Source organism: Myodes glareolus, chromosome 3 (genome assembly GCF_982192425.1).
Source record: "Myodes glareolus chromosome 3, mMyoGla1.1, whole genome shotgun sequence".
NCBI lineage: Eukaryota > Metazoa > Chordata > Mammalia > Rodentia > Cricetidae > Myodes > Myodes glareolus.
The window spans coordinates 65,962,421-65,988,861 of record NC_142028.1 but is presented as its reverse complement, the minus strand read 5'-3'; the positions used below and the strand labels follow the sequence as shown (position 1 = coordinate 65,988,861).

The 26,441-nt window shown below is 47.8% G+C and overlaps 1 protein-coding gene across 10 annotated transcripts; it reads right to left on the bottom strand.

Moving 5' to 3' along the window:
* Positions 1–1,312: 1,312 nt before the first annotated feature.
* On the bottom strand, positions 1,313–25,772 carry Zscan20 (zinc finger and SCAN domain containing 20). 10 transcript variants are annotated; one of them, XM_087904588.1, is made up of 8 exons: positions 25,510–25,772; positions 16,637–17,126; positions 9,634–9,799; positions 9,102–9,178; positions 8,793–8,853; positions 7,194–7,877; positions 5,563–5,991; positions 1,313–4,553 (listed from the first exon to the last, which is right to left on the bottom strand). In XM_087904588.1, the coding sequence occupies exons 2-8, from the start codon at positions 17,030–17,032 to the stop codon at positions 3,394–3,396; spliced, it is 2,973 nt and encodes a 990-aa protein (XP_087760714.1). In that variant the 5' UTR covers positions 17,033–17,126; positions 25,510–25,772; the 3' UTR covers positions 1,313–3,393. The 10 variants fall into 10 exon arrangements, with proteins under 10 accessions (XP_087760714.1, XP_087760717.1, XP_087760715.1 ...); XM_087904591.1 differs by having other exon boundaries at positions 25,576–25,772; XM_087904589.1 differs by having other exon boundaries at positions 25,588–25,772.
* Positions 25,773–26,441: the final 669 nt, after the last annotated feature.

Genomic DNA, 26,441 nt, shown 5'->3' with positions numbered 1-26,441 from the left:
AAAGATAACGAAAGGCAGCAGAAGTCATTACTGAAAACAAGAGACACTAGCACAGTCCCAACAGCAAAGGAATGACTGGCACCCAAACAAAGTCTGGGCGGCCATTTCTACAGGAAGCTCGGTCCTTCACATTGAAGCTTCCAGAAAGCTCAAAAGTCAGTGATCCTACACTAAAGTCAGGAATCTGCAGCAAGGGAGGCAGTGTCCAAAGATGACAAGAGCGAGGTGGGTGTAGCCCACACTGCCTTTGAGGGGTGCTTCCCTTCACATTTTGGTACTTCTGGAGTTCTGTCTTAAGCACAATACTTCTCTGACTTTGAACATAACCCCTTCCTTGGGAGCTTGCCTATTGTGCCCACATATACAACTCTCTTGCCCTAACCTCTCCCCCAACTTCAGGCTCAAACATACAAATGAACTGTTACTCAAAGGTCCACCCAGAGTTTGAAGTGTCAAACTAAGCTTACATTTTCTGCTCACCTAAGTCTATATCTCTTCCCCGTGTCCCCAATCTAGAGTGATGCACGCTCCATCCAGTCACCAAAGACACTTGACTTTCTCCTGCTGCCTCCGAAACTCTGGCAAGGTCTCTTCACCTCAACAGAGCCACTGTAGCAGTTCAAACCCTCACCTCTTTTAACAGGAACCCTGCCATACAACCCAACCGGCAACCTGGCAGCGACACATTCAAGCTCCAATCGGTTGTTGAGTTTTGACAATGCATGTAAAAACACATCACCCTGAGTCTGTCATTGAAGCTCCACATATATGGGACTGTGGTGGTTTGAATGTCAAATGTTCCCATAGGCTTGGGTATTTGAATACTTGGCCCTCAGATGGTGGTGCTGCTGGGGAAGTGATGGGACCTTTAGGAGACAGAGCCTTGCTGGAGGAAGGCACATCACTGGCTTTCATGGCTTTATAGTCTCACCCAATTCCAGTTTGCTTTGTTTGAGGTTGAATGCTGTAAGCAACCCTTAGTGGACCATCACAGTTAACAGCTGGGCAATAGTAGTGCTGGGAGCCATGTAGACTGTGGGCCCAGCTCAAGAGGGTTCAGAAGAAAATAAGGTCTATTAACAACTGGGCTATGAGGCCATTTGGATGATATTCTGGCAAAGAACCTGGCTGTCTTCTGCCCATGCTCTAAGAACTTGCCCAAGGCTAAATTTAAAAGTAATGAGCTGATTTCTTTAGGAATATTTCAAGACAGCATAACATTGTACCTGTGGCATAGTTAGTGCCAGTAAGTCTTATGCAGGTCTACAATGAAAAACAGTAAGTGAGACAGAAAGAAATACAAAATGTACAGTTTGAAGAGAGAAAAAAAAGCACTTGGCGATTTAATGTTACAGCTAAGGCATGTGCTGGAAGAGAGGCTGGAACTGACAGAGATTAGCACCATTGAGGACCCACCCAGCTAAGCTTCCAACTGGCGAAAGGAAAAAGCCGGGAGGGGGGGTTGCTACATCTAGAATGGCCTTGCCCCAGCACCTGAATAATCTTGGATGCCACCACCCCCATCCCCAACCCCTACAAACCTTCTGGATTTCTACCTCCACCTGAAACCCATGCTATTTCACACCTTGGTAACTTTCTCTAGAATGTTCTTCTCTCCTTCACAACCCCTCCTATTGGACCCAGAGTATTCTATATATCTTTCTATGCAGCTATTGGCATTTTCTGGTTGCTAGTCAGGGATCATCCCATGACCTCTGCTTCTCAGACATAAGCCAGGGAAGGTAAGCTGGAAAGAGCAGGTAGGAGGTAGCCTCAGGTGGACTGGCTCCTGGGAAGGGGTTCTGGAACTAAGGAAAGGCTAGGGAGTGACCTCCTTAGTGGGAATGGCAAGGCCTCCCACCCCCCTTTTCACATGCAAAGAAAAAGTTCAAGTCTTCCAAGTTCTCCACAGCTATTATCCAATCAATACTTCCCACGGCCATAAAATAATTGGGATATGAACAGCATCATAAGGTCACACACAGGTGTAAGAAACTCATCTTCCTTTAAAATCCACGAAAGACAAGGCCCTTGGTCAACACTTTTAAACCCATCTAAGGAAAAACTCTGGAGGCCAAAGTGTTACAAACAAAACCACTGTGCATGAACCTCTGTGACTTGACCTGTCTGTGTGAGTCGCTGGTCTGGGTGACCACACTCAGCAGCCTGGGACAAGGGGACACCAGCTGAACCGGTGCTGAGAACCTAGAATACGGAACCATTCCCAAGTCCTCTCTGAGGAGGACAAGGCGTCAACGCCTTCCACCTCGGTCTTGGAATCGGGACTGAAAATGAAGAAAATGGGTCAGAGAGACCAAAAGGCAGGAGTGACTGGGGATGGGAGGGGAGCCTGCTTGGCAAGGCTTATAAACCTAGGAGAAGCAGGACTGACCTGAAAGAAGGACCCTCGGACCCACTTCTTCACCAAAGCACTATCCCCCTGCAGACACAGCAGTCTCAGCCTACCTCCGTCTCTCACCCATGACTAAAGGCGGGACTCCTGCCCATCAGCTCAGCCTTACACAGAGGGCTTCGCCAGTTCTGAACATCCCAACTCCTTTCATGGGCAGGAACTCTCAGCTTCTGTATTCGTTAGAGGGGGGATGCTCACTGGTCATCATATTTTGCCATCCGATTACTAGTTAACTGCCTCCCTGTCAGAGGACTCAGTGAGGCGCACAGTTGCCCAGACTCCAGGGACACATGCATCTGGACGAATTCTGCCTCTCACTTTCAGATGTGTGATCAATGCGGTCACCCAACCTGCCCAGCCCTCTGTTTTCTACTCTGGGAAGCAGGACTGCTACGGGTTGCTCAAGAGCAAATGTTCAATGCACAGCTATTTCTGCTCTTATTGCTGATTCTGCCACGATGCCACTGCTGCCCCGCTTGCTGCTGACCCTGCAGTGAGTGCCCTAGGCACCGGTCCTCAGTTTATGCCTGCTCTCAGCATGAAGTCCCAAGATTTCTCCGTAAGGATTTGCCCCAGCTGCATACTACCAAGGACCACTCTCCTGTGTAGAACAGTGAGAAGCAGAGCGAGGACGTAGAGTCAATACGCTGGGTCAGAGATTTAACTCTAACCCTACACCACCCATCTGCCTCCCACACCGGCTGGGCTCTCGAGAGACAGATGTAAGGACAGCCTAACGATTCTAGAGGGGTTTTGTGATGGTGGTGGTGAGGGGAGACAAACCAGATTACACTTGACAAGTACCTCCAAATCACAATCCCTGTAGGTGTAACACATCTAAATGACCTGAAATTTACCAAGATAACATCTCTAAGTATACACCAAGCTTAGACATTGGACGCTTTCTTTCTCACATGTTTTAGAAGTAATAATGAGACATAAACACGCATTATTGCTCTTCGATCAGGAGGAGGTGCGGTCTACAGTGCTCTCCGCCCAGCGTGGGCTCTGCGGTGGGCACTGAAGTGGGAGCTGTTGTTAAAGTCCTTGCCACACTCTGTGCACTTGTAGGGCTTCTCCCCGGTGTGGATCCGCTGGTGAATGATGAGACTGGAGCTCTGGTTAAAGCACTTTCCACACTCGCTGCACTTGTATGGCTTCTCGCCCGTGTGGATTCTCTGGTGAGTGATGAGGTTGGAGCGGTCGCGGAAGAACTTCCCACATGTGAGGCACCGGTAGGGCTTCTCCCCCGTGTGGATCCTCTGGTGGGTGGTGAGCTTGGAGCGCTCGCTGAAGCACTTCCCACAGGCCGCACACTTGTACGGCTTCTCGCCAGTGTGCGTCCGTTGGTGGTTGGCCAGGGTAGAGCCCTTACTGAAGCTCTTCCCACACTCTCCACACTCATACGGCTTCTCGCCCGTGTGGATTCTCTGGTGACTGGTGAGCGCAGAGCTCTTAGAGAAACGCCTTCCACACTCAGGACACGGGTACAGCTTCTCCCCTGAGGTGGGGTGACAGGGCCCAGGAGAACTGATTATCACGCTGACATCCTGAGCAGGTTTGGGTAACTCCCATGCAGAGTTTCTCCAGCGAGCACTGAAAGATGGGCTGTGGTCCAATTCCTCCCCAGGCACATGACACAGGTCAGGAGCTCCTCCCGAGTGGAGCCTCCAACGTTCGGGGAGGTCTGAGCCCTGTCTGAAGCTGTTCCGATACTCCCCATATGTATAGGGCTTTCCCCCGCTGTGGGTTCTCTGGTGGGAACTGAGGTTGGAGCGGTCACTAAAACCTTTTCCACAGTCAGGACATTTGTAGGGCATCTCACCCAGGTAGGTTCGTTGGTGGGCCATGCAGTGGAAGTTCCTAGTGAAGCTTTTTATGCATGTGTTACATTTGTAGGGTTTCTCTGTGAGGTACAGGCCTTGATGGTCGATGAGCTTTTCTAAGTCCTCCTCAGAGGAACACTCTTCCCACGGGAGAGCATTCCGCCGCTGCCCTTCATCTTCATCCTCGTTGTCCTCCCCCCAGGCACGGGGCTGGCAAATGGCGTCTGTGGGATACTTTGAGAATGCTCCAGACAAATCCCCAAAAACATCCTGCTCTGAAATTCCGTCTTCATCCATATGCTTCAACTCAAAACCTGAAAGAATTGACAGAAATGGAAGTTTTTTGTCCGTTCACTGGTTAGCATTAACGTACCTGTATCGTGTAGTTTGTAAATCTGGCTAACACAGATTTGAATCTTATATTCCGCAGCTTATAAATGTTACCATGTTTCTGGATACATGTGTGCTTCTCACTCTGAAAAGTTGAGGAGTGTTCTGGAATACAATAATCCCATCCCGGCCATTCCTCTGAAGTCTGTACTCAGTACTAAACAGCTCATAGCACCCTCCAGTACACTGAACAGATCCTGTGTCATATAAGACTGAATCTGTTCCATAATTACCCAGACGTGTCCCTATAAAGCCAGACTGGCCACCTTGTGTGCAGGATAACACTAAACCAGAGATGATAGGATCTAGGCAATGCACAAAATCTTTTCCTACTTGATCTCCTTCCCTCTTGTGGCTCAGAGACAAAGATAATATACCTGGTCCTGAAGGACTCTAGTAGGCCTGAGCATGGCAAACATGGCTCTAGCCGGCCTTCTCTTTTCCCCATTTCTTCTGCCTTGTCAAACTGTTAGATTACATTCCTAAAGCTGGGCACCAAGGTCTAGTCCCTTATTTGGCCACTTCCTCCTCCTGAGGCTTACCACCAAGGTCCAGCTATCAAAGTATTGAAGTCCAGCCATCAGAAGCCCCCTTTGGTCACCCTAATTAACATGCCCAATCAAAATAAACCAACTCATCCTAAAATGGGGTTTCCCCTTTGGCCGTTATAAACTGCTGTGGCCTATGGGCCATGTCTGTCTCCTCTCCAACCAGAGGTAGTATTTTGTCCCTTGGAGCAAATATCCCTTCCCTTCTCCCTCATCTCTACCATCTGTCTTTGTCTCCTATTCCCTGCCCTTTGTCCCCCTGGGGTAAATGAACCTCCTTGGTGCTGAGAACTTAGTCTTGGGATGTATTGGCAGATTTCAGTCCCTTCAGCTCCCCTCTTTGCACTGGCTGCGGATTCTGCCGACACCCAGACTGCAGGCTCACCTGTGTCTGGAGTCTGGGGATGTGGAGTCAGAAGTCTAACGGCATCTTCATCTTCCATCTCAGCCCAGGCCCCTTGGTCCTCAGGCTCAGGACCACTCTGCCCAGATCCAGGAAGACCTCTGGCTTCTTCTACCATCTCCATGGCCCTGATCACAGTCCGAGCCCTCATTAGTGAGTCCAGCTCCTCATAGAAGGGGCAGGTTCCTGGTGGGTGGTTGCTCTTTGCTTTTCGGTAGCTTCGAAGAAGGTTTTTGAACCTGTAGCGACACTGCTCCAGAGTTCTCAGGAAGCCCAGCGCACACAGTCGCTCTGCAACAGCCCGGTACACCTGGCGGTTCTGGTGACAGGTGCGAAGCCTTTCAGAGAACGGGGACTCACTGAGAATTGCCAGGAAGGCCTTGGTCTCCTCGAAGCCCCAGTGCACACCTGCTGTCGGAGTGAAGAGTTCAGAGTTATGAGACTTAAGGAGCTTTACCTGGTCATTAGGACCAGCATCACCTGACTGCTAGATCCCTAGAGCACGGGTCTCAGAAACTGTCCAAGTACCTGGGAACACAGACTTGCTTCTCAGGGGTATGCTGGGAAAATGAGCCAAGGCATCCTCTCTCACCCTCTCAAGGGAGAAACAGTGGCCATGTTTTAGCAATGGCATCAAGGGAGCCATTCCCTTGGCTTCAGTCAATGAGTCACTGAGATCCACGAGATTCTCCCTGTATTATTCAGAATACATCTCGTCTCCTCTGTGAATTCTTTCATATGGAATCCGAGAATCCCCAAGGACCAGAGACATAAACGGACCTTGAATAACCAGGTGACAGAATACAGCTGAGGACACCCTCCCCTCTCTGGTCACCGTAGTCCGGTCTCCATTCCAGTACAGGTAAGTCGTGTAACCCAAGGAGGCAGCATGGGAGCTGCGGTGGGATGGGCGACTATGAACATGAGCAGGAGCCCAGACCCTGTTCCTTCCTGAGGCTTCAGACGCTTCATTCATGGATGTCAGTGACTGTCCCTTTGCAAGAGGCGTGTCTGTCACAGTCGGACTCTCAAGTCCACACTGTGAGTGTCTCCTCTGTGTTCTACTATCTCTCTCTCTCTCTCTCTCTCTCTCTCTCTCTCTCTCTCTCTCTCTGGTTTTTTGAGACAGGGTTTCTCTGTAGCTTTGGAGCCTGTCCTGGAACTAGCTCTTGTAGACCAGGCTGGCCTAGAACTCACAGAGATTCGCCTGCCTCTGCCTCCCAAGTGCTGGGATTAAAGGCGTGTGCCACCACTGCCGGGCTCCCTCACTCTCTCTAAACCCAAACTCACTCTCTGGGAATTACTGGGCTGATCTCACACACACTAGGAGAAACACACCTATGGAAATGAAAGAATTCGCTCTGGTGCCACCTAGGAGAGTCACCAGTGACACTCTGGGAAGCAACTGGGGTCTCTCCAGGTCTAGCAAGGCTTTAGAATTATTGCTCCTATAACCAGGAGATGTGGCCACTAGAGAAGACAGTGTGAGCCTGAGGGTGGTCCAGGGACCTGGCACCTTACTCTAGTGTCACTGATACGTCTCCTAGTCTGAGTTCTAACCTGGGAAGCCACAGTCTGGCTGATAGTCATCCAGTTACACGCCATATTCTTACCAATGCGGCTTTGGAGCAGAGCTGGACCCCCTGCACTCCTGGGACCCTGAAGAGACTCCTCTGCAGCCAGGCCAGGACCACTGCAGTCTTCTGTGGCCTCCTCGGGCTCCCAGCTCCCTTCCTCTTGGTCATCCATCTCAGCGTCACTGTCACCCAGCCTGTGGAGGGCCACAGCCTCTCCTGGCCCGCTGGTGGCTCTTCTGATGGTCGTCCGAGCCCTCACCAGGGCCTCCAGCTCCTCATAGAAAGGGCAGGTTCCTGGCGGGTGGCTGTTTTTGGCTTTCCGGTAATTCCGTAGGAGGTTTTTGACCCTGTAGCGACACTGCTCCAGAGTCCGCAAGAAGCCCCGTGCCCTCAGCCGCTCCGCGATAGCCCGGTACACCTGGCGGTTCTGGTGGCAAGTCCAGAGCTTTTCCAAGAAAGGAGACTCACTTAAGATTGCCAGGAAGGTCTTGGTCTCCTCGTAGCTCCAGTGTACACCTGACACCTTCACGTCCTCCCCATCGCCTTGTTCCTCCCAGGCCCTGGAGTCCTTCTGGGCTGAGGCCTCGGCTGGATTGTTTGGCTCACTGCCCACACTATGATCTGCAGGGCTCCCATTCCCACAGTTTAGAAGGCTCAGGTCCAAATCCTCTGGTCTTCGCTCATGCTGGGAGGTGACACTTGGCTTTGAAACTGGAACTCCTATGCAAAAGGAAGAATAGACATGCCTGAGCAGAAACGACCTGTTGGTCTGTGCTTCTCCACACTGTCCCGGAAACTCCCGTCCTTCTGAAAGAGGCCAATGAGAAAGTCCTGATCACCCTGGAGAAAGCTGCCTAGAAGCAACAGGACCACCTCGTTGAACATGAAAGGGACCTGCCGGCTCCTCATTTGCTGTGCTGTTGGTATGAAATACATCATGCAACAGGGTGGCCAGTACAGATCCACAAATGACAAACACAGGACTTCAAACAACCCAACCAGACTCAACTCCACTGTTGGAGGGAAGGAGCAAGTGTGTGTGTGTGGGTGTGTGTGTGGGTATGTGTGTGGGTGTGTGTGTTTCTCTCTTGCTGGGAAACTTCAGACCTCCACTGACACTGTTACCTATAAGACAAAACAACACTAAACATGAAGCAAATTCTGATAGCAGGAACAAGGGGAGAGAGAAGGGGTGGAAAGAAAGAGAAGGAAGGGGAGAGGGAAGGGGGACAGAGAGAAGAGGGAGGGAGAAGGCAGGGAGAGAGAGAAGAGGGAAAGAGAGAAGGGGAGAGAGAGAGAGAAGAGGGAAAGAGAGAAGGGAAGAGAGAGAGAAGGGGGACAGAGAAGGGGAGAGAGAAGGCAGGGAGAGACATAAGGGAGAAGAGAGAAGAGGGAAGAGAAGAGGGGAGAGAGAGACAGGGCGGGGGGCGGAGAGAAAAGGGGGAAGAGAGAAGAGGGAGAGAAGGCGGGGAGAGAGCCAGCCTTCTTCCTCCCCTGAAAGCTCAGAGCACGCAGAGCTATGGCTCTGAGGGGTGGTGAACCCCTCTCTGGGAACAAGTGTGTCTAGGAACGAGTGTGTCAGAAACAGGCAAGCTAGGCCCTGAAACAGGGCAGTTTCCTTCCCCAGGCACTCACCATTCCCACGGTCATCTCCTGTGGGGTCCTCCTTGGCTCCTCTACCAGGGTTCAGGGCCATCTGTGGCACACACAGAAAGGACCTTAAATGTCACTGACACTTTTAAAAGCATTTGGGAACCTGACCAGGCCTAAGAAAGATGAGGACACTTCAGCGATGCCAAGTGGGGAGCTAGCATCATGGTCGGTGAGTACCAGCAGGCCCAGAGGGGCAAAGGCTAACACCCTATGCCCTATACCCCTCTGCTAGGGGAGGCCATGGGAGAGGGGAACGGCAGAGGACAACAGGAAGAGGAAACAGCAGTTTACCTGGGACTTGGCTGCCACCTCCCAATCTCCAGTGCTCCCCATCTTTGGAACAGCTGGGGCCTGGGGTGTGAAGACTGCTGGAGAAGACAAGAACCCTGTGAGACATGAACTTTGGTTCTCTAAACCACTTCCTTCCATGACTCAGCTTCCCAAAGGTCATGTCAGGTCAAGCCAGGGTATCCCATGCCCAGTGTACACTTCTCCTTCGACTTTCCTTTTAGAAGCTGGGAGTCCTAAACTATCTTCCTGTGCCATGTGCGAGGTACCTGTCCCCACCCTGTGAGCAGCACACACCCACTGCCACACCCCCACCTCTGTGTAACTCTGTATATATAACTGTATAGAGCTAATGTGGTACCTACAGCATCCTCTCCCACAGAGCCTTTTAACTTTACTGCTCAAGGACAACATTCATCAGACATTGTCCTATCGTGGACCTTGAATCCTGCGCATCCTTTCTCCCCACCTCTCAAGCCTGTCCCTTGGGAAGAAAGGCCTCTTTCTCTCGCGTCCCCATAGCCTTGGTACTGACCACTCTCTTTCAAGGGCTGAGATGGCATCCTGGAAAGGTCAGGATGTGTATTCCGCTGTTTCCGGCGCTGTGCCTCAGAGCGGTGACCCGCTGGTGGCAGCTGGAAGTTCTGATGTTCCTGAACTGCTCCGGATGATCTGCAGTCTTCAGTGTACAGCTCCAGTCCCTACATACGAAGTCAGAACTTCCAGTCATCAGTCCAATCAGGCCCCTTCAGTGAGTCGGGAATGTTATTCTGTGTTTGAATCTGTTTCAGGGTTAACAGACTCAAAAGAGAGGTTCAGACTCGATGAGAAAGCTACCAGACTGACTTTAGTAAACAAATCAGCATTTACACTATTAAATGAATTCTGTCTTGTTGAATTCTGGGAGGTTGTACAAATATTTCAAGAAGGTGATCACTATTCAAAGTGCCTTTGATTCCCAGAGACAAATTACATAAAATTTTTGGGAAATGAAAATGTAATTTATAAGCCTTTCATAAGCCCGTTGGCCTCTTTAGTGGTTACGATCTATAGAGACACTGCATGTCTAGACTCGATGACATTCCTTACTTTCCACACGTCATTTGTCTTTCTGGGTCTGGATTACAACACTCAAAATGATTACTTTCTGTTCCATCCATTACCTGTGGATTCTATAATTCATTTTCCTTAACAGTTAAATAATATCCCATTCTATATATGTGCATTTTCATTATGGTCAGAAGGATACCTGGGCTGTTTCCATTGCCTGGTCATTGTGAAGAAAGCAGAATGAACACGAGTGAGAAAGTATCTCTGTGGCAGAATGCAGTCCTTCAGGAATATGCTGGATCCCATGGTAGATCTACGTCTAGCTCTGGGAAACCTCCACACTGATTTCTAGAGTGGTCGCACCAGTTCACGTGTCCACTAACAGGGTTTCCCTTCCCCACATCCACACCACCATTTGTTGCCAGTTATTTTCTGTTGTTGTTGCTTTAATCTTTTTGTTTTGTTTTGTTTTGTTTGTTTTTTGTTTTTCAAGACAGGGTTTCTACCTTTGGAGCCTGTCCTGGAACTACCACTTGTAGACCAGGCTGGTCTCAAACTCACTGCCTCTGCCTCCTAAATGCTGGGATTAAAGGCCTGCACCACCATTGCCCAGCTTGTTGTTTTAATCTTAACTATTCTGACTGGGCTAAAATGAAATCGCAAAGTAGTTCTAATTTGCATTTATCTGGTAGCTAAGAATACTGAACATTAAAAAAAAAAAGTCTCAGACATTTGTATTTCTGCTCTTGAGAATTCTTTGTATAATTTCATGCTCCAAATTTTAAAAGGGTTTTGTCTAGTTGTTTGTTGTTTAGGGTTTTGTGCAATTTTTTTGTTTTTGTTTAATTTTTGAGGGTGGTTTTTGTTTTGTTTTATCTATTGTGGATACTAACCCTCTGTCAGGTGCACAGCTGGCAAAGTTTCCCCCATTCTGTAGACTGTGTCTTTGCTCAAATGAGGATATCCTTTTGCTGTACAAAGCTTTTTAGTTTCATGAGGTCTCATCTGTCAAATGCTAATCTTAATTAATACCTGTGCTGCAGGGGTCCTGCCTGGACAGCCCTGTCTTGTGCCTGTAAACTGAAGCATATTCCCTACTTTCTCCTCCATCTGATCCAAGCTATCAGGTCTTATGTTGAGGTCTTAGATCCTTGTGGAGTGGTGTTTTGGGCAGAAAGTTAGGGATCTGGCTCATTCTCCTACAGCAAGCTATCCAGTTTGACCAGCATCATTTGTTAAAGACATTACTGCGGTATTTCAATTGAGAATGGCACCCATTGGCTCTTATGTTTGCATGTTTGCTTCCCAGTTGGTAGACTGTTTGTGAGGGATTAGAAGGTGTGGCCTTGGGGGGGGGTGTATCACTGGAGGTTTCAAGCCCACATCAGGGCCAGTCTCTGTCTCTCTCTCTCTCTCTCTCTCTCTCTCTCTCTCTCTCTCTCTCTCTCTCTCTGACTCCATCTTGCCAATCAGGATGTAAGTTTTTAGCTACTGCTCTAGCACCATGTCTGTCCACCACCACACATCCCGAATGATGGTCATGGTATCACTTCACAGCAATGGAAAAGCAACTAAGATAGATGTCTTTTCGCCAATGTGGGTTTTTGTTTGTTTGTTTTGCCTCTTTGTCAAAATCAGGTGGTTGTAGGAGTGTGGGCTTTTATCTAGTTCCTCATTTCAATCCCATTTATCAAATGTGGGTTTTGGGGGTCTTTTTTCCTTTTTTTTTTTTTTTTTTGAGACAGGGTTTCTCTGTGTAGTCCTCGCTGTGCTGGAACTCACAGAGCTCCGCCTGCCTCTGCCTCCTGAGTGCTGGAATTAAAGGCGTGCACCACCACCACCTGGCTACATGTGGTGGTTTTTTTTTTAATGCCAGAACTATGCTGGTTTTATTACTATCACTCTGAAGTGTAACTTGAAATTGAAATCAGACTCAGTGAGCCTCCAGCAGTGTTTTTGTTGGTTTTGCTATCCTGGGTCATATCAATCTTAAGATTTTTTTCAGTTTCTATGAAGAACTGTGTTGGGATTTTGATGGGGATTACACTAAATCTGTAGATTGTTTTCAGTTCAATAACCACTTTTACAATATTAATATACAATCCATGAGCATGGAAGGTGCTTCCATCTTCTGGTATTTCTTTAGTGTCTTAAAGATTTCACTGTACAAGTCTTTCAGTTTCTTGGTTAGATTTATTCCAAGGTTTTGTTTTTTGTTTTTGTTTTTGTTGGTTTGTTTGTTTGGTTGGTTGGTTGGTTGATTGGTTGGTTGGCTGGTTGGTTTGTTGGTTGTTTGGTTTGGGTGGTTGGGTGGTTGGTTGGTTGGTTGACTGGGGAGGTATCGTGAGCAACCATGTTTTCTTGATTCTTTCTCAGTGTGTTTGTTGTTGGCATATAGGAAGCTACTGTTTTTTATGTGTTAACTTTCTATCCTGATACTTTAAAAAATGTGTTTATCATCTATGAATATCTTGACATTTTCCTTTTCTATTTGCTTCTCCCTTATATCTCTCTCCTATCTTATTGCTCTAGCTAAGAATACAAGCACTGTATTAAACAGCAAAGGAGAGGGAACATTCTTGTCTTGTTCCTAATTTTAGTGGAAATATTCCATTTAGTTTGATATTGGCAGTGGGCTTGTATTACACCCTTCATGATGTTGAGATATGTCCCCTGTGTTCCCAAAGTCTCTAAAACTCTTACTGCAAAGGGGTGTTGGAGTTTGTCAAAGGTATTTTCTGCATACATTGAGACAATCACGTGGTTTCTGTACTTCAATCAGTTTGTGTGGAAGCTTACATTTATTGATTACTGTTGAATCATCCCTACACCTCTGGGATGAAGCTGTCTTGATTGTGGTAGATGATATTTTTGATGTGTTCTTGAATTTGGTTTGTGAGTATTTTATTGAGAATTTTTTGTGTCTATATTCATTAAGGAGACTGCCCTATAATTTTTTTGCTGAATCTTTGTCTAGTATTGATTCTAAGTTTATATGGAGAGGAGAAAGACCCAGAATAACACAGATTCTTCACCAAAGACTTACAGGTGCCAAGCAAGCCCATGAAAAGATATTTATACTCTAAAGAAACGGCAAACTAGGGGATGGGAAGAAGGTTCAATCAGTAAAGTGCTTGCCACAGCAGTCTAAGGACCTGAATTCAGAGCCCCAGAACCCACATAAAAAACAGTACACACCTGTCATCCCAACACTAGGGAAGTGGAGGCAGGGGGATCCCTGGAGCTCATTGGCCAGCAACTCTGGCCAATAAGTGAATTACAGACTCAGTAAGTGACCCTGTTGTGGAAGACTCCTGATATCACCCCTTGCCTCTACATACATGTGCATATGAACTCACCCACATGTGCACCCACCCACATTGTATAGAAAATGACAAGCTTAGCTGGGCAGTGGCACGCCTTTAATCTCAGCACTCAGGAGGCAGAGGTAGGTGGATCTCTGTGAGTTCGAGGCCAGCCTGGTCTACAAGAGCTAATCCCAGGACAGTTAGGGCTGTTCCACATAGAAACCCTGTCTCAAAAAACCACACACACACACACACAAATGTGCGCGCGCGCGCCAAGCTAAAATGTGCTACCATTTCACAACCGTCAGAATGCCTGGTATCCAAACACAAAAACCAAAGACTATTAAGGATAGGCAACATCAGATACCCATGTCACTGCTCACAAATGCAGAATAGTACGGCCACTTTCGGAAACAGTTTGGCAATTTCTTACAAGACTATCAACACCCCTTTGCCATAAGATCTAACAGTGTAATTCTTCAGTTGTACCCGATGGCATAAAATCTTATGTTTGTACAAAAACCTACATGTGACCATTTACAGTGCTTTTATGCGTAAATGCCAAATGAAGACACAACCAAGATGTGCTTCAGTCTTGACTGGAGGAACTGGTACATCAGCACAACAACACAGAATTCCATGCTAAAAACAAAAGCAACAGCAAGCCATGAAAAGACATGGTGGAGCACAAAGCACGTATTACTATAATGTACATGTAAAAGAAGCCAATGAAAAAGGCCACAGACTGCGTGACTCCACCTCTGTGGCATTCAGGAAAAAGCATGCCAGGTGATGGTAGAAAGACCAGTGGTTGCCAGGGGTGGGAAGGAGGAGTTAGTAAGTAAAACACAGAGGACTGTTGAGGCTGAGAGAATATTACGTATGACACCATCATAGTGGACACATGTCATTATGTGCCTGTCAAAACCCATACTATGCCTATCACCAACCGTGAGCCTCAGTGTGAAGTACATGATCTGGGTGGTGAGGTGAGCACAGGCTCATGAGGTAATAAATGTTCTCCTCTGATGGGGTGATGGAGACTACTGGGGGCAAGGGCGTCTCAGAGAACACCGTACTCTCCGCTCAGTTCTGAACCAAAAACCATCTTACAAATAATGTACGCCTTAACAGAATACCTGACGAAGAGTGGCGCTCCACATGAGGGATGCCAGATGAGAAGACAATGGCACTCACAGGCCCCTTCCAGGGAATATCCTAGGGCTATTACATGAAGGCACCAGCCTAGCCTTAAACGAAGGCACCAACATTTCTGAGGTGGTGGCTTAGAGGAACGGAAATTTCATCATCTTATAGAAAGTTAGATTTTGCTTTCATAGAGGGTAATGAGTCGGAGCTGGCGGCGTGAGACCACAGCTGTGCACATGCGCTGAAGGAAGCTCTTCCCTGTGCAGTTTGCGAGCACCCAGGAGCAAGCAGGGAAGCCGGAGGATAAAAGTAGGTCATAGGGAAGGGGACCCAGCCAGGATGCCACTACTTTATTTCTTTTCTCCGTTTTAGAAACAGTTTAACCTTTGGTCAGCTCACAGCGGTGTCGTTTGGAAAACTCTAGTCTGACTTTTCATTTTACAGACAAAGGATCCAAAAGACCTCAACTTAAGTCAGCCCTTACCTCTGGGTCCCACATTTGCATCTCTTGGCTCCAAAGTTCTAAGGCTTCCATTGTTTCTTCTCTGCCACTTACAGCAAAGAGCTGGCTTCTTGAAAGAAATAACAGGGTGGGGTACGCTTTCAAAAGGCATGCGTTCATGCTCTGACTTGAAATGGCGGCCTTCCACCAGTCTGTAAAGGAACCCCAGAGCAGAGCCACTGACATGAGGCCCCCCCCCTCCCCCGCACTCTCACATCTGCTCAGAGCTTTACGGTCTAAATGGACGGGAAGCCCTGCCACTCACGACACGTGTATTCTCAAACACAAGTCCTCACAACCAAATGTGCTCAAGGCCGAATCCACAGGGATTTCTGATTGTAACAAGTGGAGAGCTGCAAGGTTTTGAGGGGAAGGGTCTGGAAGGCTGCCTCAGCCTGAAGCCAGCTACAGAGCTCACTGCACAGGGCAGCCGCAAGCAGGATTCAAATTCTGTGTCATAGAAAAATTACATACTACATTGTAGGCCCTACTATATAGTAGGCGCTCGAAGTTGCTTATAAACTGTTGAAACTAGCCAGGTGGTAGTGGCACACGCCTTTAATCCCAGCACTCCAGGAGGCAGAGACAGGTAGGTCTCTGTGTGTTCAAGGTCAGCCTGGTCTATAGAGAGAGTTCCAGGACAGGCTCCAAAGCTACAGAGAAACCTTGTCTTGAAAAAAAAATTGTTGAAACTATGAATGTTGGATCCTAACACCACTTCCCTTTTTGGCTATACCACTTCACTATACAAATTTGGCTATGTTACTTACCTCACAGTTAACTCATTTAAAAAACAGCAAAAGGAGAACCTGCCTTCCAGACTGTGTGGCTGACTGGATGAGGAATCTACATAAGAGGCTCAGAGCAGGCCTGACGCACTGTGGGTGCTCAGGAAATGGCAGTGAACCCCTCACCTCAGCCTCACACTCGGAGGTATTTTAAGTCCACATTTGCAGACGAGATACCCGTTCTGGAGTGGAAAGAACATGGCTTTGAAACCCAAGGATGGGAGTTTAGGCTCTGGCGGGAACAATTTGATTTTGGAGCCCTAACCTACAAAATCCTACAGGAATATTATTTCTGTCTACGTGTTGCTACAAGCACCCAAATAGATCCAAGTATGTGTAATGACTGTTAAACATAAAACAGTGTAGACGAGGCGCGCTGTATGTACTGGGAGGCAGTTTCAATGGTGTTATACACACTCTAGTTACTTTTCCAAGTGCAGATCTTGGCTCTACAGTCCAGTAGGTAGTGACTTTGAACCAACTGCCTATCTTTTCTTTGCCTCCATATCCTTACTAGTAAAATTAGGCTAACAGTATCGACTCACCTTATTAAGCTGCAGCAGGATTTAATGAGTTAATACAAGTCAAGCATTTAGAATACTAACTACTACACAGCAGGGCTCGGTATATAACAGTTACTCAGTGATTACTATTATTGTGATTTGGGGGCAATTATTAACTCAGTCCCAGGCCTCCTACCTTGTCTAACCAGCTGCTCAGAGAACAGACTATGAGCCTCACCTGTTGCCCGGCAGCCCAGGCCTCTCGGTGCCAATCTTCCACCAGGGCCACAGCCTCCTCCCCGCTCTCAGGGTGTCGTGCCTGCACCCAGGTCTGCACCTCCCTGGGTAGGATGGACAGGAACTGTTCCAGAACCAGCAATTCTAGGATCTGTTCTTTGAGGCGGATCTCAGGCCTCAGCCAACGACAGCAAAGAGCCCAGAGCTGGCTGAAGGCCTCATGAGGTCCAGCTGCGTCCTGGTATTGGAACTGTCTAAAACACCGGCGGGAAACCTCGGGGCCAGGGACGTGGCCATGCGCCTCCTTCTGGGGTTTGGAGTCTGATCCCCAAGAGTCCTCTTGCAGATTCACAATCAGGATGTCTTCAGGCTCTGGTGGAGGCGAGGCCACAGCCATCACTGGGCCTGAAAGCTTCACTTCAGCTGGGCTGTCCTCATCCAGTGACTTCCTGCATTGGCAATGTGTCCTTCAAGGGACTCCTGGGGAAGGACTGCAAAGGCAGAAAACAGAGGGCAGAGTGAGCGAGAGGAGCAGGAGCATCGCTTTCCTCACCTCTCTCACACACTCCAGCTGTGGAAGGCACAGAAAGACACAAAGATGCTCCTCTGCAAAGGGCAGAGAATGAGACCCTGATCAGGCTCCGAAGCCAGCACCTAGCTCACTCTACAGACATGTTCCATCCTTCGAGACACAGCTGAATGTCTGGTCCACTGAACCATTACCACATCAGTCCACAGAACCATTACCACATCCGTCCACAGAACCATCACATCCATCCACAGAACCACATCCGTCCACAGAACCATCACATCAGTCCACGGAACCATCACATCAGTCCACGGAACCATTACCACAACCGTCCACAGAACCATCACATCCATCCACAGAACCACATCTGTCCACAGAACCATGACATCAGTCCACAGAACCATGACATCAGTTCACGGAACCATGACATCAGTCCACAGAACCATCACATCATCAGTCCACAGAACCATGACATCAGTCCACAGAACCATCACATCAGTCCATGGAACCATCACATCCATCCACGGAACCATCACATCAGTCCACGGAACCATCACATCTGTCCACAGAACCATCACATCCATCCACAGAACCATCACATCAGTCCACAGAACCATCACATCTGTCCACAGAACCACATCCATCCACGGAACCATCACATCCATTCACAGAACCATCACATCAGTCCATAGAACCATCACATCCATCTACAGAACCATGACATCAGTCCACAGAACCATCACATCCGTCCACAGACCCATCACATCCATCCACAGAACCATCACATCCATCCACAGAACCATCACATCAGTCCACAGAATCATCACATCCGTTCACAAAACCACATCTGTCCACAGAACCATCACATCCGTCCACAGAACCATCACATCAGTCCACAGAACCATCACATCTATCCACACAACCATCACCACATCAGGCCACAGAACCATCACATCCAACCTTCACTTGCCCTCCAATGCATGACCAGGCCATCTCCTTCTCCAGCTCTCACCCTCATGCCCAGTCCACTCTACACAACACCTGACTACTACCTGCTCCAGCTGCCCAGCCCACAGTTCCTCCCCATTGCCCTCTGAGCCACTTGCAGCCCTTCCTCATCTGCCTAGGTCTCTCCTTAAACTGCACGTTTCCATGGGGCCTTCCCAGTCCCTGAAACTGGGCTTGTCCTCAGTCACAAGCTTCCGTGGCATCTTGGGCACTCCCTTACAACCATGATCACCCTACCGTGCCCAGACCACAGCTTCCAATGGATCTAGCACTGTGTTCAGCCCACAGAGGAAGCACAACAAACAGTGAAGTTGTGGATGGTGAATTCCTAAGGACAGGAGCAAACTAGACTAAGAACAATTGGTTTCCCACCCATGTCGAAAGGGTTCTTTTCTCTTCAACTTCTACCTTTCCACTACACCATCTTCTATAACACATTGTAGGGACATGTGCATATTGGCATGGTGTGGGAGAATTGTCTGTATTCTGTCAATCATATTTTAATAAAATGCTGATTGACCAGGCAGGCAGTATAGGCGGGAAAGCCAGACAGGAAGTAGGGGTGGAGCAAAGAGACTGGGAGTATTCTGGGAAGCAGGAAGCTCCCTCTGCCATTCCTGCCCAGATCACTGAAGAGGCAACATGTGAGCTGCCATGCTGAGAAAGGTACTGAGCCGTGTGGCTAACATAGATAATGATAATGGATTAATATAAGTTACAAGGACTAATAAGAAGCCTGACCTAATGGGTCAATCAGATTTATAACTTATAGAGATCTCTGTGTGATTGATTTTCTCTGGTACTTGCCGGTTGTGAGGTACCGGGTGAGACAGATACCCCAACAAGCCAGCCGTCATGCTACATATGGTGCCCAGACGTGGATAACTGCATCCACAGAAAATCTGAGTAAGCTTGGGAAAGAATAGAGTAAAGCATGTTTTCTTGGTAGCAGCAATTTCTCGGGTCTGTTCTGCTTGCTAGAGGCAAGCAAGCGCTCTCATCTAAGAGAGGCTTCCTGACTCAGCTTTAGCTCCAAAACCCTTCAGCTCTTTTAAGAGGTCCGGCCACGAAACACTTAAACGGTGTTGATGAAAAGCTGAACACATGCTTTTCAGTTTCAGCCATAGCAGGAAAAAAGCTGCGCTGTTTTAAAATGCTGGTCGTCCTGCCAGGGCAAACTCTGACTCTTTCAGGCAGGCAGTCCGACAGAGTGTGGTCTGTGAGCAGAATGCTGCAGCTTGCTTGCTGGCAAGGACCTTGAAATGCCATAGAGTTGTGGCAGTGAACACAGCTCTGGCTATGGTATCTCAGCCATGAGGCTGAAAAGCTAAGGAATGGGCTGGATCTAACTGTCAAAGCCACGGCTTTAGTCCTACCCATTAAAGACTCATGTCAGAAAAAGAGAGATATACAGTAATGAGAGATTCAAAGACGAAGAAAACCTCTAAATGGTTTACAGTGTGTTAAAAATATATGCAGGCTAAAGGTTAAAGTCATTAAAAATAAAAAAGAAAGAAAGGGAGAAATAGGGTGTGGTGGTACACACCTTTAATCCCAATGCCTGGGAGGCAGAGGTATGTTGACCTCTGTGACTTCAAGGGGCAGAGGTAGATTGACCTCTGTGACTTTAAGGTGTGGTAGCACACACCTTTAAACCCAATGCCTGGGAGGCAGAGACAGACAGATCTCTGAGTTCAAGTTGTGGTAGCATACACCTTTGAGCCCAGCACTGGGGAAGCAAAGACAGAGGGATCTCTGTGAGTTCAAGGACAGCCTGGTCTACAGAGTTATTCCAGGGCAAAGATATACAGAGAACCTGTCTCAAAAAGTAAAAGTAAAAATAAAAGAAATAGAGGCTAAAATAAAGCTGCATAAAGATGGAAAATACACAGAGAATCTTGATACTGTATGCTATTACGCTCTCTTTGAATTGTTTGAATGCTGAGCAAGCAGTAATAGTTGCTAAAAGATATTTCTTTATAAATGCTGCTGAATTAATCCAAGATAGAAATTTTGAAAATACCTTGGCTTCAAAAGTGAAGTCAAAAGGTATGTTACTTTGGAGAAGAGATTTTGCTTTTGTTTCCACAGAAAATGAGAGGCTGTTGATTCATTCTGAGTTAAGAAAAATCAGGTTCGAAAAAGGAAGACTACCTGAGAAATCTCCGATAAGAACAGATGGCCCAGATGACAGAGTTCTACATCCAGAACAGATTCAAGACTGCTGCCTGAGATGATCAAGACTCACAGGATACTCCAGTCAGGACTTGATTATAACTCTTAAATTTTCTTTAGGTCCCCATAAGATCATCAATGCCCCCAACCAGCAGGAAGTAGCCTGAAATACTACGCCCACATTCCCAACAAATGGACTATGGGTATTTTCCTTTGTTTAAAAAAAAAAGAGGGAAATGGTGTGGGAGAGTTGTCTGTATTCTGTCAATCATATTTTAATAAAACGCTGATTGGCCAGGCAGGCAGTATAGGCGGGAAAGCCAGACAGGAAGTAGGGGTGGAGCAAAGAGACTGGGAGTATTCTGAGAAGCAGAAAGCTCCCTCTGCCATTCCTGCCCAGATCACCGAAGAGGCAACATGTGAGCTGCCATGCTGAGAAAGGTACTGAGCCATGTGGCTAACATAGATAATGATAATGGATTAATATAAGTTACAAGGACTAATAAGAAGCCTGACCTAATGGGCCAATCAGCTTTATAACTTATAGAGATCTCTGTGTGATTGATTTTCTCTGGGATTTGCCAGCTGTGGGGTACCGGGTGAGACAGATACCCCAACAAGCTGGCCATCATGCTACATTGGCATCTAAAGAAAGAAAGAGAGAACAATCTCCCTAGTGACACCCACACTGGGTTCCCTTAGAAAAGTTCTTTGTGGCAAGTCTAATGACATAAAACATACCCAACCCAAGGAGATCGATGTCTACATTGAAGCTGGAATGGTACAGCAGAACCCAGAGGAGAAGGACAATGGCATTTGGTATTCTGGTGGTGTGGGACAGTGGTCTGTATTCTGTCAATTATCTTTTAAATAAACATTGATTGGCCAGTAGCCAGGCAGGAAGTATAGGTGGGACAACCAGACAGGAAGTAGAGGCGGGTCAATGAGAACAGGAGTATTCTGAGAAGAAGGAAGCTCTTTCTGCAGTCCCTGGTCCAGCCACAGAAGAAGCAAGACATGACTGCCCTGCTGAATAAGGTACTGAGCCACATGGCTAATACAGACAAGAATAATGGGCTAGTAATGGGCTATATAAGAGTTAATAAGAAGCCTGAGCTAATGGGCCAAACCGTTTATAACTAATGTAGACCTCTGTGTGATTTTGGGGGGGACTTAATGACTGTAGGAACTGGGCAGGACAGAAACCCTGACAACATTCTGGGTCATCTGACTGGGCTATATAGAAACAAGGCAAAGGTGACAAAAAAAAAATAGAGGCCGGCTATAAAAATGTCCACATACTTAGGAAGATGCTCAGCGAAAAACGCATGGCCACTGGGCTACTCCAGGCTCATCCCTCTGTCACTTCCTTCAGGAAGAATTTCGGCGGGGGGCCTTGTCATGCCCTACCTTCATCCCTGATCCTGGTCCCAGCTGACACACACCTCTGACATAAATGATCACCCATGCTTTGCAGTCACCTCTTTCCACACTGGACAATGTTACTACAGTGTATCACTAAGGCCAGTACAGCACCTCATATATGATAAACAGTAAAGTCATTAAATAACTTTGTTGCCTTGTATTAAATATATGAATCTGTTATATCAAAAGTCTAGAATGTCCATGATTTATATTAAAGAATTAACATTCATAACTTTTTGTAAAAACATATTTTTTCTGATACACTAATCCAAACACATATCTGTCACTATCTCACCCAAAGACTAAGCTGTCAGGCACTCACAGAGTACGCATTATATGCCCTGAATTGTACTGGGAGTTACAGATCCAACAATAGCTGGGACAGATAGCAAGTCAGCAAGCAAAGACTCCTGTGCTTCTGCACAAAGGGAACAATCATCAAACAAGAGCAGCCACCAGTACCAAAGCCAGAGCCTAGAACATCTTTTGGGAGAGAGATCCTCAAAACCTCTAAGGTTTATTTCAAACAGACATCAGAAACCACTGGGGGTTTATATATATATAAATTATATATATATATATATATATATATATATATAAAATCAATCTTCTTCATATGGACTACCATGGGGGAAGGGAGGTCAACACAGTCAACCAACAGCTGGGCAGGGGCAAACTCTAGTCCTGAGGCACCAGCACTATATCCAGGTCACCAAGAGGTGTCTTTTATTGGCGCTAAGTACATCTCAGGATTTCCCACCCATATTTGCAAGGAATCCTCCAGGCAAGCAAATGGACCATTAGTGCTGAGTGTAAGGCCATTAGTCACTAACCTGTAATTCCTGTGACACACAAGACCAGAGAGAGAGAAGGGACACTATCTACATTTCAGAGTTGACTCCATCTGAGTCCGCTCCAGAGAGGGCATGTGGTGCTGAGCCCTATGTCGTTCCTACTCTCTGCCTGCTTTCAGTTTCGTGAGCCTTTCTTGTCCCCCAAGGAAGTGGGGTGGCTTTCCTACAGCATTAGCCCACTCCAAAGTCGATCTTCTGTATCATGTTCACACTGGAAAACCCAGCTGTGTTTGGGAGCTTATGCAAAGACTGTGTCCTGACCGAAATGGCTCCTTACCAAGGGATGACACAGCTGTGAAGGACAGAGGGAAACTGAGCTTCCGAGAGGAAGAGAGAGAGAGAACCACCAAGTGGCAGAGGTCGGACACAGGCCCGAGTCAGTCTTCTTCCATCGTTTTCCTCAATCACGTCTCACAGCCTCAAACCTGCTAGAATTATGGTATGGGAGAAAAAAAGACATCAAGGAAGAGAGAGAAGACGAACTCTAGATCCGCTTCTGCCTCTTCCATACTGTGTGACCGTGGACAGGTCAGACAGCCTCCTGTGGCCACCTATCTAAGCACTTGCCCCAGGCAAACTTCACACACACACACACACACACACACACACACACACACACACACGGGCAGAATAAGCAGGCAGTGAAAGTGAAATGGAACAAGTATGTGGAATGGGTAGGGATTATGACCAACCATGAGGCCCTGAGGGGATGTGGGCCCAGGATGCCCCCAGGTCTTCTGCCTTTTCCAAGAGAAACCAGACCTCTGGAGTTTCAAGTGCTGGCAACAGTCACAATTGTTTCAGACACCCTGAAGGCTCAAGAAAGCATGATGGCAGACTTCACCCCACATGGGCTGCCACTAAATAATGAGGGAGAGGTGTTCCATCAAAATCAGGGCCACCAGAACTCATAATATGAAATTCTCAGATTTAACTTTTCTTATTTGTTTTTAACTGGGATGACTTAACCACAGGAAAGTTGAGCAAGGGCTTGGCTCCTGGGACACTGAATGCGAATGTGGACATAAGTTCTATCCTTCATGTGCCCCTGCAACAATAGGAGGGGAGAGAAGATTCTCCCGGGGACCTGAAAAGAGACCAGATTGGTTGTGGACAGTTAGGAACTGGAAGTTCCCAAAGGTTCTCAGTTCCACTTGGCTGAACATACAAGCTATGGCTTAAAGCAGGGGGGACTCACATCTAAAGGACTCAACTGGAGACAGCAGCTAGGCCTCGCTTAGCACACAGACTTCAATCACTGGAGGCAGCTACCTAGAGGAGTCTGCTGAGGAACGAATTCTGTGTGAATATATGTTGTGATCAATTAGCATTGGTTGCAAGGCCTTGAGAAGAGGAAACAGCAGCGTGCATCTCTATGAGCCAAGCCCGTCCTTAAACCCGCATCAGCCACTGATTCAGCCTCATGTCCTTAAACCCCCATCAGCCACTGATTCAGCCTCAGCTTGCAGACCACATTGATGGCAGAAGGAAGACTAAAGGTCATAGGCCTGGAAGTGCATAGCCATCTTCAAGCCTAGGCTAACAAAGCTCACCCTGACGATTGCTAGCCCACATTCGCCAAGCATTTATTCATTTGCTTGATCTACATTAGGTGTTTACTGTCCTGAGCTGGACAAAGGGAAATGGAGAGACGAGCTGGACATTTTCTGTCCTGATGATGCCACCTAGATAAAGGTCACAGATAATTATATTAATCAAAAGTGGTAAATCCAGTATGACTGGGGAGCTGGGAAGTTGGAGGTAACGATCTACTTAAGGAATTCAACGGGGGTTACCTCTTCGTAGAGAATGGGAGATGAGTACAGCAGAGAGAAAGGATATAGAACAGTGGAGAACCAAATGGCCCACCCAGAAAATGGGGAAAACTCTGGCTGGAATCCCCAGAATGTGGAGTGTGTGTAAAGTGGGCTGCAAAGAGAGTTACGAAAACCCTGTAATACCACGTTTCCTTCATCGCGCTGCACACCAGTTCGGGATCCCAAGCTGGGGGACTGAAAATACAGTCCGACTTGAGTGCTAAACAGATCGCACTGGCTGCAGTGTTTGTCAGAGCTGGAGAAACGACAATGTGGACCCTTCTGCAGAGACCCTCAGAAGACAGAGGTAATTTTAGGAGATACTAAAGAAAAGGCGAGATGTGAAACTCTGGAAGAATGCAGGAGGAATCAGCTGGTCAAACAAGTAAGCTGGTGGGTGGGCCAGTTGAGGATGGGTAGGCCAGTAAGAGTGGGTGGGTCAGTGGAGGGTGGGTGGGTCAGTAGGGGGTGGGTGGGCCTGTAGGGGGGGTGGGTGGGTCAGTAGGGGGTGGGTCAGTAGAGGGTGGGTGGGTCAGTAGAGGGTGGGTGGGTGGGTCAGTAGAGGGTGGGCGGGTCAGTAGAGGGTGGGCGGGTCAGTAGATGAAGACGCCTTTCACTGCCATCAGGAATGAGGGAAGAAGCAAAGGTTTGGGGCTGAACACTAAAGCGAGTCCCATTACAAATGACTTGAACTTGGGTGTGGAGAATGAAGCACACTACTTTAAGGTCAGACTTCATTCGGCTCGGGGCCTCTTCGCTTCTTTGCCAGGGCTCTTGGAATCCTCTCTCCCTTGTCTGCTCTCCAGACTTTAAGGTGATTTCCCTACGGGGCAAAAACCCATCCCTTCCACCTCACCTGCAGACCTCTGGAAGCCCCGCCTCACTGACGGCTCCTCCAACTCACTCTTCGGACCGACCCCTCGGTGACCCATCTCCAGACGCTGCATCCTCTGTCCTCCCCTCGACACACACACACACACACACACACACACACACACACACACACACACACACACACACGCTACTTTCCCCTCTCACCTTCCCAGACCCCCCAGGGTACCACCACCTTCCAAGTCTCCAGCTCAACGCCTGACTCTCCGGGGCACCCCATCCGCCACCCGGACTCACCCACCGAGACACCTACTTCACAGCAGGGCGGAAGTGCTCCCAGGCTCGTGCGGGGGATGCTGGGACGAGGAGTCCCGAAGGCGCCAGTCTAGGAACCAGGTCTCCGAGACTACAACTCCCAAAACGCATTGCGCGGGCGTCTGCGGACAACTCCCCCTGTCGGCCGCCTCTCAGATGGCGTTAGCCAATGAGTGCGTCATCTTCTCATAGGCTCTGGCACCGGAACAAATCTAGCAGGGTCAACGCCTGGGGGAGTAGCCCGAGACGATTCTGACTCTTTCCATTGGTTCTTCGGTAACAGCACCGCCCAGTGGGCGGAGCCTAGATTATAATAGGTAGGGCCCTCTGAGGGAAAGAAGCTAGAGAAAGTAGGGAAGAAATAATAGTAAAAAAGGGAAAGAGGGTGGCTACTGTTAGGTTTCAAACCTAGGACAAATGGCTGACGTGCCTATAGAGACTGAAGAATGCAGGAAGGTCAAGTTCGCTTTGATATGTTAAGTAGGCTCCTCAGGTTTGAAACTTAACTGCAGTGATCATTCTGTTGAGCAGGCAAGTGTTGGGCAGTTGAAACTACAGTTTCCAGGTCACAACTTAGTTTGAGTGGTTTGGAAGAATTCTGTACCTCCCTTTTTAACTTGTAAGAACAATAGTAGCACCTATGTCACAGGTTTCCGGTAGGCGTCAGTAAAACAAACCTAGAACTGCTTACTCGGAGGCAGGATCCAACAGCGGATAGCAGATATTGGCCATTATTATGTAAATCGGTTTGTAGGAGCTTGAATCCTTGTGGGTGTTGGAAACAAGTCAACCCTTGTTGTGGAATCATCCTAGTATAATTTGTGGTTGCTCTATATCACTGTCCTGGCTAGT